Source organism: Ahaetulla prasina, chromosome 2 (assembly GCF_028640845.1).
Source record: "Ahaetulla prasina isolate Xishuangbanna chromosome 2, ASM2864084v1, whole genome shotgun sequence".
NCBI classification, from domain to species: Eukaryota; Metazoa; Chordata; class Lepidosauria; order Squamata; family Colubridae; genus Ahaetulla; species Ahaetulla prasina.
In genome coordinates, this window is record NC_080540.1 from 203,378,145 (window position 1) to 203,390,317 (window position 12,173).

Below are 12,173 nucleotides of genomic sequence, written 5' to 3' on the forward strand. Positions count from 1 at the left end.
AGACTGTAGGGAGTTTCTCCCCAAAATGAAAAACTTCAATAAACTTTGGTCCAGTTGCCATGATTTAACCTTTTAAGATACTTTTGGCCTGGATGATTGAATCTTTATTTATAAGCCATTTGCAGACTTAAGCATGATATGCTCTTGGTTAAATTTATGAAGAAAATATATTTTTAGAAATAGACTATCTTCAGATTTCATCTAGACCTTAAATAAAAATTTACACACGAACAACAGAGAGGGCAGGTGAGGAGGAACGAAAGTAATATACTGTGATGTTGCAAGCCCCATTTCTTTTGTACGTGTACATATATGAAAGAGGAGAGCTTGCATTCCAACCACATGATGCTGCATTCATTATGTTGACAAAAGCATCAAATGCTTCTGGAAGTGAACGATTCAGTTTCGAAGCATCATTGATTTAAAATATTCCTAAACATGTATTTTCCTGGATTCTATCATTAATTACTCCATGGTACTCTATTTCATGTGGCATGAAACATTACTAATAATTTTATAATTAATTATATGAAGTTATAGACATCGGGACAGCATTTCTCAAAGTGCAGTCTGACAATCCCTCGGATCCTCGAGACCACCTCAAGGATCTGCAGGATCAACAACTACGTTGAAAAGCAATGTAGTAAAAATCCCATCAAACAATTGTGAAAAGCAGTAATAACAGCAAATGTATCAATGTTAATTTTTAATACAGTAAATATAGATAAACACCATAACACATACAAAAGATTCTTTAGAATCCACCACAATTCTTAAAACTGCAGAGGGGTCCCGAGAGAAAAAATGTTTATAAAACATTGATTTCGGGTATAGTTTGGAATATAATTATTTTAGAATTTCTCCAATGACTTTTGTTAGATTTTATTGGAAACTAAATTAGTAATAATTTTATTGGTAAATAAAGGAAACTGCTTTCTTATGTGCTTACTTATGTGACTGCTTATGTTGCTGCCAGGTGTAGCCTCCAGGATTAATCTTCAAGGGCAGCCCCATGTAGAGTGCATGTGATATAATTAAGAGAGGATCAAGACATGTGTCACTGTTGGTAAGGCTTCATGATTGAGGCAAGGGTGCAACTGGTGCACAAAATGAACCAGTGCAAAGACCCTCCTGATCACTGCTGCTACCAACTGTAAGCCATAGCTGCAATGCCAGAAGGATTGCCAAGTTGCACACCAGTCTTAACATCCACAACCTAGGGGACCCAAACAGCCACAGCCAATCAGCTGAGCCAAAGTCTGTCCTGTCCTGTCTAGACCTGAACAGCTTCCAGACTCTGGGTCAATATACTTCAATTGTGCTGCTCAGGATAAAGATGTAATGTTGGGTTTCATCAGCATAGGAATATCACCTTGAATTAGCAGATGAACTCACCCAATGGTTTCATGTAGATGTTGAACAGGAGAGAATAGAGGGTCGAGTCCTGACCTACCCTACAAGTGAGAGTTCACGGACATGATCTCTCCCCCCTACTGCAAACACCAACTGGAAATGACTGCTAAGGAAGGAGGTGAATCTCTGAAGCATTGTGCCTCCCATTGCTAACTCCCGCAGCTGGACTAGAATGAGTCAACAATATTCAGTACTGAAAACTGAGAAATCAAGGAACATTATGTAGATGGAAGCTCCATCCCCATCCCGGTATTTTGAGGCTTACTCTGAAAGTCAGCCTTTATAGAAGAAGTATCAGCTGTCGTCTTATGGGCCACTATTTTCTTTCTCTTCTTCAAACCAAAAGCAGTGTAATTTTTGAGAAGAAAAAGTGAAGCTTGTAATCCTTAATTAAACCTGCTTATATCTTAATTAAAATGAAATGTTACTATTTTGTAGATATGATGAAAATAGTACTAAACTTTTTTATATTACTTTATATAGCGAGAGCCAACTGTTAAGAGAGCCAGATTTCTTATGGTTCCTCTGAAGAGCTTAATTCAGACACAAAACACTAGCATTAAATATATTTCTCAGGCTCCACAATACTTTTAACCGTTAAAGTATGTAATGTAAATTCTTTTAACCATTAAAGTATGTAATGTAAATTCTGCACTGAAGCCAAGCCCTCAAATAAATCAGATTTTCAAGTACTTCCATATAATACCCTAGAAAGCTGTCATATGTAGAATCAATTAATTATTTTGACTGGTTTTTATATTGCTCATAGGCTTGCTAATCTGAAATAATGTATAATAGGTAACTATCACAAATGTTCAGGCAATATTGTTATAATGTATCATTATTTGACCCAGAATGGAAGTCTTACATATTTGGGCACTGTAATTAAATATTATTGTAGCACAATCTTCGGAAAATATTTTCAGATTTTTCGTTATGTGTATTAATTTTAACTGCAGAAATTGTATTGTGTTTAAAAACATATCCAAGATAGGATAGAAATGAAAATATCAAGGAATTTCATACTGATTTCTAAATGGTTAATTAATGTAAAAAATAATTTATAGTAGCATACAGTACATAATATAGAAAATAACACAGTGCAGAAATAATTTGCTGGTAGCAATTAAAATTCAGAAAAAAGATCTGATCAACGTATTTCCTAACTTGAGCTATCTTTGTCATAGTCTTTAATTCTCAAATACTGTTCAGGACTCAGTAGTTCAGAACTTTTTTTTTAAATTTTACTACTCGTGTTTGGCATTATGGCCTGGCATCCAAAGAAGCAGATACACAGAGTAAATATTATCTGCAACTTTTTGTGCATTCTTTTTCATACAGTAGTACTTTGGCAGTGAAATAGTAGGTTTTGAAAGTTGACTTTTAGCATAGTAACATTCTAAAAGAGCCATTTGTGTGTCACAGTAACAAGAAACAGAAGCCCAATTCAGATGTAAAAAAAAAAATTCTAGCCCATCATGGTTTATTGCAGGGGTTTTGAAACTGTTCTGTGGAACTCTAGAAACTTGGATTCTGTAGAATCCTAGGGAACATATCAGGGTTCTGGGAAAGACTAAAGGTAAAAAAAAAAACACAACTTGGTTTACTGGAATGGATCCTGTTTTCTATCTCTTAGAGTTTTGTCTTTTTGTCAAGTGTTCTGAGAAATTTTTTTAAAGGAACAAATTCCATAGTCTGAAAAAGCTTGAAAACTCTCGATTTATTGGATTGAGAATGGATCCTGTACACTCTCTTTTTTCTGTTTTAATTTGGGAATTCTATGTGTCATTGACCAAACTAGGAAATACACTGAGTAAGTTTTGAACTTTTGAGTTTTTTAGTTCAGATTCCACACAAAAATTGGATTTATTGTGCTGAGGGAGTAGAGAGACTACACAAGAGGTAGAATGAGGAGGAAAGAAGTATAAACCATTCAAGTCATTTCAGATCAGATAAAACATGTCTTATTGCATTACAAACATGATGTCTGAAAGGCTTGTTCATGTTGTCACTATTAGTTTTGTGGAAAATGTTAGTATATAAATAATGAAAAATATTACTTCCTTTGATTTTAAGGCAGCTAGAAGCAATAAAATTAATAAATAAAATATTGCTAAGTCCAAGTACTATGCAGCAGCAAAAGAACCCCTATTCTAATTTGTAATAGTTTTGCTCAATTTTGATAGTTACAATAAAAAATGACTTCAGAATTTTTATTCAAAAGGATTATAATTAATTACAGGGGAAATATTCTGCAAAGTTACCAAGAGCTTGTTTAGATTAAGAGAGCTAAGTTTGAGTCATGGAACAGTAATTACATTATGCAGTTTTTCTGGCAATGTTACAGAAGTGCTTTGTCATTTACTTCTTCTAAGAGTTTTTTATTTGGCTTACCAGTCTAACTTACATCCACGGGGTTCAGAAGTAATTCTGCCATCCATTAATAAGCAGGGCTGATCTTGTTTACAATTTGACACGCACGAAAGTCAGCTACATGCTGCCAAATATATTAAACCTGTAGTTGAGATGTTCAGAAAACTTCTCATGACCATCCAAGTGTCCTAACCTGTTTGTGAACATTGCAAAAACTGGTTAGAGTGGATTAAATGGGCAGTAGGACAACAGGCTTGTTCAGTTAAAACATTTCCAAATAAAACCATCTAGCATTTAAGTGAACATAAGCAGGCTAAAAATGTTTCTCCTTTTTTCAGGGTGTTAACTTCCTGTTGTTTTTTTTAAAGGATTTTGATTGAATATTTTCGGTCTCCAGTGGTGGAAAATCTCAATATGGAAACATTGCCTTTTAAGTAAATTTGCAAACATATCACTGTTTATACTTTTATGTGCCATTATACAAAGATATTCCTGTTTCTACTGAAATAAGTTATTTTCAGTGGTACGTGCTGAGAACAATTGTGTATGTCAAGTATATTCGAATTTTCAGAAAGATCTGTTTAATTAACTACCACATGCCGGTTGTGTCAGCATTTCTTCACTTAAGAATTCCTTGAAACATACAATTAAACTAGGGCTGTCTAAATGTTTTCATGCGATTGTACATAATATTAACAATGCAGAATTGTTTGAGGTATGGTCACTGTATTTTGATCCAAAAATGTTTACATTTTATAATTAAACAAAAAATAAGTACAGGTTATTAACAGTTCATTTAGTAACCGTTTCAAGTTACAGCGGCACTGAAAACAGTGTCTGTTCTTTACAGTTACCACAGTTGCATGATCCACATGGTCACATGATCAAACTTCGGAGGCTTGACAACTCGTTCATACTTAGGATGGTTGTAGTGTCTCAATTACCTGTCATCGTTTTGCCACCTTCTGGCAAGCAAAGTCAATAGGGAAACCAGGTTAACTGAACAACTGTATTACTAACTTAATGATTGCGGTGATTCACTTAACAACTGTGGCATGAAAGATTGTACAATGGGGCAAAACTCACTTAACAAATGTCTTGCTTAGCAACAAAAATTTTAGGCTCAAGTGTGGTCGAAGGTCGAGGACTTCTAATCCAGAAGGATATGTTTTTAATGTTGGTATTTAATTCTTCTGGGAATTATATTGAATCATTTATTTTCTCAGGCTCATACAGATGCTCTATATCGGGGTGTCAATCTCAATTTCATTGAGGGCCTCATCAGGGTTGTATTTGACCTGGGAGGGGGCAGAGGGGGCATGGCCAGCTTGACGTCACTTGTGTTGGGAGTGCCTGTTAGGCCCGAACGCTCTGCCAGCGAAAATGGGCTCCTGAGCTCCATTTTCAGCTGCGACGGCCTCCAGCAACCCTCTGCCAGCGAAAACAGAGTGGACTACCTGTGGCCCTCCCAAGCTCCGTTTTTGCTGGCAGAAGCACTGTGGGCCAGTCCTTTGCTGTTTCCAGGGTGTCTCCGCAGGCCAGATCTAAGCATCCCATGGGCCAGATCCGGACCCTGGGCCTTGAGTTTGACACCCCTGCTTTATATAATCAGTGGATATTATATTCCACTGATTAATTTATATATTAATCAGTGGAACAACTTGCCTCCAGAAGTTGTGAATGTTCCACCACTGGAAGTTTTTAAGAAGATATTGGATAACTATTTGTCTGAAGTGGTGTAGGGTTTCCTGCCTAAGCAGGGGGTTAGACTAGAAGATCTCCAAGGTTCCTTGCAATTCTGTTATTCTCTTATATGGATATTAACATAACATAATAACAGAGTTGTAAGGGACCTTGGAGGTCTTCTAGTCCAACCCCCTGCCCAGGCAGGAAACCCTACCTGGATAGCCATTTCAGACAAATGGCTATCCAACATCTTCTTAAAAACTTCCAGTGTTGGAGCACTCACAACTTCTGCAGGCAGGTTGTTCCACTTATTGATTGTTCTGTCAGGAAATTTCTTCTTAGTTCTAAGTTGCTTCTCTCCTTGATTAGTTTTCACCCATTACTTCTTGTCCTGCCTTCAGATACTTTGGAGAATACTTGACTCCCTCTTCTTTGTGACAGCCCCTGAGAACACTGCTATGATGTCTCCCCTAGTCCTTCTTTTCATTAAACTAGACATACCCAGTTCCTGCAACCATTCTTCATATGTTTTAGTCTCCAGTCCCCTAATCATTGTTGCTCTTCTCTGCACTCTTTCTAGAGTCTCAGTATCTTTTTTACATCATGGCGACCAAAACTGAATGCAGTATTCCAAGTGTGGCCTTACCAAGGCATTATAAAGTGGTATTAACACTTCATGTGATCCTGATTCTGTCCCTCTGTTTATGCAGCCCAGAACTGTGTTGGCTTTTTTGGCAGCTGCTGCACACTGCTGGCTCATATCTAAATGGCTGTCCACTAGGACTCCAAGATCCCTCTCACAGTTGCTACTATTGAGCAAGGTACCACATATACAGTACCTGTGCATTTTGTTTTTTTGGCCTAAATGTAGAACCTTACTTTTTTCGCTGTTGAATTTCATTTTCTTAGATAGCCCCCAATGTTCAAGTCTGTCAAGATCCTTCTGTATCTTGAGCCTATCTTCTGGAGTGTTGGCTATTCCTGCCAGCTTGGTGTCATCTGCAAATTTGATGAGTTCCCCATCTATTCCCTTGTCCAAGTCATTGATGAAGATGTTGAAGAGTACTGGGCCTAAAACAGAGCCTTGGGGTACGCCACTGCATACTTCCCTCCATGTGGATGTAGTTCCATTGAGGACTACACGTTGAGTGCAGATGGTCAGCCAGTTACGAATCCATCTGGTGGTGATGCTGTCTAACCCACATTTTTCTATTTTATCTAGTAGTAGGTTATGGTCTACTTTATCAAATGCTTTACTGAAGTCCAAATAAATTATATCAACAGCATTCTTCTGGTCCACTAATTTTGTCATTTTGTCAAAGAATGCAATGAGATTAGTCTGGCATGATCTGTTTTTGACAAACCCATGTTGGCTTTTGGTTATTACTTGGTTTGCTTCTAGGTGTTTGGTGATTCGTTGCTTGATTATCTTTTCCAGAATCTTCCCTGGTCAGGCTGATAGGTCTGTAGTTTCCTGGATCTGTTTTTTTTTCAATATTTTGAATATTTTATTTAAAAAATAGGGAAGTCAGTCAAATGGCTGAGGCCTGTAATCAAGTTTTAGTTCTTGTGTTGGTTTGTGACACATACACAACTGCACACATAAAAAGATTCTTAAATGTTTGTGAACTCTTTGGAATTTTCAATATTTCTGGATAAATGTAATCTAACATTATCTGTTTTCTGCACAAGGAAGCCTGCCAACATACCTGAGCTGAAATTTTCTCTAAAGAGGAATGGGCTAAAATTCCTCAAAGATAGCGTGTAGGACTGGTCAACAGTTATCAGAAATATAGCAGATATTGGTACCCAAGGATACATATCAATTACCGATACTTGAAAGCAAAGGTTTATATAGATTTGCTGGACATAAGTACATAGCTTTGGATAATTTTCTACAATGAATAAATGAACAAGTATAATATTTTTGACATTGTTCTCTCTTTATTTACTTTTAGGACTTGTGTGGAGAACAGATAGTGTTCTGGGTCCTATTTATGTAGAAATATTGCACATTCAGAATGTTAACTTTTAAACACCACTTGGTACACATTACCAAGTTTATAACCCCTACATGTGTTGGAATTCCATTTAGCGCAGTCGTCACCAACTGGTGGTCCACAGCAAATTATTTGCATTTTTTCTATTGCACTAAATCATGGGTCCTCAAACTACACCCCCTAGGATGGATACATGCAATGAACGTTTGTGTTGCTGCAGAGAGCCTCCCCCTTCGGGGAATTTTTGTGTGGGTCGGAGGGGGGCAGAAATTCTGAATTGGGGTCTGCTTCAGCCTCCTGATGCGGGGCTGGAGGAAAGCGCTGCTGGTGTCGAAGAGGCAGAGGGCCTCGTTCCAGTGGGACTGCCTCATGCCCTGGAACTGACTGACCATCTCAGCCCGCTGAGCTTCCAGGCGCCTGCACCTGGCCTTGCACTCCCGCAGGTCTTCCCTCTGCTTGGAAAGCCTATGCTCGTAGTCCTCAGTGAGGTGTTTCTGCTGACCCTCCTTCTCGGCCAGATTTGAACTGAGCCAGCTGTTTTGCCAACTCTTTCTCATGGTGGCTGCTTAGCTCCAACAACTGCTTCCTGTTAGGGCCCTAAGGAGCCCGCGTGGGCAGGGGAGGAGTGGGTGGAAGGAGAGCGGCGAGTAGAGGCCAGCTAGGCACCCCTCAATGTGAGTTACATTGAGTTGGCCACATTCACCCAGTCACATGACCACCTAGCCATATCCACCCAACCGGTCATTAGGCAAATCATATTAGTGGTCTGCGGGATTTAAAATTATGAAGTTAATGGTCCCTGAGGTCCGAAAGGTTGGGGACCCCTGATTTAGCGGATGTATATTGATTTCGTCATAATACAAGTTCATTATTTTTTCCAATTCTGGATCAGACTTCTTCTCAACTTGATTATTTCTCTAGTCTCTTGAACTTTAGTCAACTGGATAGATATCGTAGTTGTAAGATAAGCCTAGCTGCAATATCTGACCATTTTCCAGTGTGTTGTCCGGATGATAGACAGATTTCTTAAAATCTGCCTAATAAAAGGAAGTAGACCTATTTTAAATATTCTAGTTGTTTCTTCTTAATTTGCAGTTTGGGATCAAGAATAGAACTAGAAATAAATTGAATGGCAAAAAAGTTTATAATCTAGTAAAATGGAGAACTGGTTCATTAGAGGGTGGGGCTTTCATAAAAGTTCATTCTTTGGAGTATGCTGCCATTGGTTTTTAGCTTCTTTCACCCTCCTCTTCCAGACTATTTTGTAGAATGCATTTTCTGCATAGAGTACAGGAAGAAGAGAATAGCCTGTCCTCTCGTGTCCCCTCCCCCCCTTTTTTTTTAAGATAGGAGAGGCCAAACTCCATGTTGCTTCTGAAAAAACATTAAAGTGCTACATACAGCTACTGCTTTATTGTTTTGCAGATATTTGTGATTTTCTTTCTTTGGGGAAGAATCAATTAACACTTCAGTAATTTCTGACCAGACACTACCCTGGTGGAATCCTTACAGCAAAAAAAATTGGTAAAAAGATGAAGAATCTTTGGTTCAAATAGACAAAGGACATATTTCCTTTGAATTGAGCTTCATTTCTTAGGGAAGATTTATAACTAATCATAATTTTTGTATACCTTTTTCAGGTATTACTGGTTTTTGAAGGTAGTATGTGAATACATATTTTCAAATGTTGCTTTTACACATATTACTATACTATATTTAATCCATTGAAGCTAATTAAAGGGCAAAGAAAGAATTGCTTTCTTACAGATGTGATGCTAAAATAGGGTCTTTGAAGTTTACAGAAATAAATTCACCCATTCATTAATTATGTCAATAATCATCAAGATCTTGTATTTATTTTTTTGGTTTAATTTGTATATTTTATCACTTCTTCCAGCAGCTCTTTGTACAACTTTGTAGCTTTGTACAACTTCTGAAACCTCTTGATGTATTGGAGTAATGCATTTGAGATAGCTTGACTAAATATAACTTTCTTTCTTTTCAGATCCAGACATTTAATGTTGAAGCACCATGCCAGACTGTAGAAGATTTAACAAATGGAGTTGTGATGGCTCAAGTACTTCAAAAGATGTGAGATGATTTTTTTTTTGTAAATAAAAAAAATCATATTCAGTTCTCTGCATCAGAAAAATAGTGTCAGTTTTCTGTTTCATTTTATTACCTCTAGTTTTCTTACAATTGGGCAATGATTTTTAAGACAGTAAGAATTAATAAACTATCTAGTTAAGGTAATACTTTTTTTTAAGCACAGAAAATACAAATATGTAGATAAGAGAAATATAATTTAGGAAGTAATTTATACTAAGATCAAACTTTAATAAGACTGTTGTAAAAAGATTAATATTTACTGAATTATCATATTAACATAGCAATAGCAATAGCACTTAGATTTATATACTGCTTCATAGTGCTTTACAGCCCTCTCTAAGCGGTTTACAGAGTCAGCATATTGCCCCCAACAATCTGGGTCCTCATTTTACTGACCTTGAAAGAATGGAAAACTGAGTCAACCTTGAGCCTGGTGAGATTCGATCTGCCAAACTGCTAGCAGCCGGTGATCAGCAGAAGTAGCCTGCAGTACTGCTCTGTAATTACTGTGCCACCGCAGCTCATGACTAGCCTTCTTTCAATTTGAAAAAAGGCTAGTCATTTCTACAAAATGACAGGGTCTTTTTGGATCTACTGAGAATGTAATATTGAAGATAAACATGTTACTTTTATCAAAAGTATATACAAAAGTTTTTTTTATGGGGAGGGGTGGCCTTTTTTTACATTTGGTTATCCAATACAACATTTTCAGTTAATTCAGTTAAATAGATTATTGAAAATACTGACAGACTTATATCCAATGGAATAAATATGTGTCTTATATAGTAGCTTCCATAGGAAAAAAAGAGGAACCCCAAACCTATATTCTAAGATGGGGAATGCAAGAGGCGGAAAAAAATACATATTAAACAATTAAAGTAGATCTGCATGTTCACTAAATTATGCTGTAATTAGAAAATGACAAAACATTGCCAGTGAATGTTTGTTTAATAAAATATCTGTATTACTATTTTTCCAGAGTAGTATTTGTTATGACTGTTTGTTGAGACCGTGTAAAATTCGCTTTCGTCTCTATTGCTGAAATAGACAGGCAGACAGACAGATTCCACATATAGATTGAATAAATAAGGGAAGTGCATACTTCCCTTTATCTTTATCCTTTTCACCATGTTCTGTCCGAACTATGGCTTTCTGGCCAGTCTCTAGGTTTCATGTGAGAATGACAAGATGTTCTAAGATTTCTATTTTTCCAAGCACATTCTACAGCTAGACATAAATGATACAATTGAAAGCTTTCACCAAACAATGAATGCATACTGACCTCTTGTTGGTATAATTTGGCTTTCTCAGTTACCCAGCATGCATCAGCATTAATGTCTCATGTTTCTTGGCCTTTTCTGAAGCCAGCTTTGAACATCTGGCATCTTTTCATGTAAAGCATCTGTGTTGGATGATCCTAACGTTTAAAACCTTTACTTAACTTAAAATTTTACTTAACAGAAGATAAAAGGAGAGTAGCAAAGAAAATAATGTTCTGCACAGGTATAGCGTAAAGTTGAAGAATTTACATACTGAGAGAAACTAATCCATTAGACATATGTAATAGCATCACCTGCTGTTAGCTGATCCCAGAGATAGCTAGGAACTGCAAGAACAGTGAGAATAAAGGATATATTATTAGATTTTTTGTTCCTGAAATTGGATTATTTTGACTGACAGTTGTCTGTCTTCTGACCAGCAAACAGCAATACACTGGGAACTAGAGGTAAAGCCACTAATTTAGCAATTATTATCAAAGTTCACTTAAGTTGATGAGATGAGCAAGGAACTGGTAGATTATATATTTGAAAAGGGTTGTTTCCCAGGGCCCTGAGTTGAGGAAGATAGGATATCAAGTTTTCTAAGCAATTCATAAGAGATTTTAAGTATGCCAAGTCAGGCGGAGCAGAGTTTGTTATACATTGTTTATTGTGTAGTATAATATGTTAGCTCACTCACTGATGTTATTCCAACAGCCATGATTGAAATAAACCATGGTTTAGCATATGTAAACCCAGCCATTTCAAAAGATACAATCTTAAGGTGACCAACATTAATAAACTTTGGTATATCAAATTCAAGAGTGCATGATTATATTCATTAATAGAATATAGTCATGTTCTACCTCTGCTAGTAATATTGATTAGAGGATCATGTGTTAAGGGAAGTTTCACTTCCTATCTTATAATTGGGGAAATGTGAGCACAATGAAATGTGTTTTTCCAAATATGCATTTAAATAAATGTGTTTGTGTGGAAACTGTGAATGTAATAACTTAAAAAGAATGTATAGGGGAATGACAACATGCTTCTACAACTAATTTGTTAATCAAATAGTAGGATGAAGCAGCTTTTGTAGCTGTAGAAAGGCATACCCCCAAAAAGTACTATATCAGCAATTCTTAAATTGTGTGCCAAGGCATAAGGTATAAATAGAATCCTTTGACCCATTAGAACCTAGGTACAGAAAAGATAGCTTGGACAGTTCTTATGAATAGCTAAAAAGGTTTTCCCACTTTTAAGTCAGAGAAGTGACTTATTCAGAAACAAGCTCTTGAGGTAGGGTGCATGAGTTTTTCTATATGCTAAAAGT

At 36.7% G+C, this 12,173-nt stretch overlaps 1 protein-coding gene across 1 annotated transcript in view; it reads left to right on the top strand.

The window, feature by feature from the left end:
* Positions 1-12,173, top strand: part of HOOK3 (hook microtubule tethering protein 3) — a 64,967-nt gene that overhangs the window by 2,071 nt on the left and 50,723 nt on the right. The window contains exon 2 of the mRNA XM_058166283.1: positions 9,478-9,563. Within this exon, the coding sequence (XP_058022266.1) occupies positions 9,478-9,563 (86 nt within the window). The remainder of the gene's footprint in view (positions 1-9,477; positions 9,564-12,173) is intronic.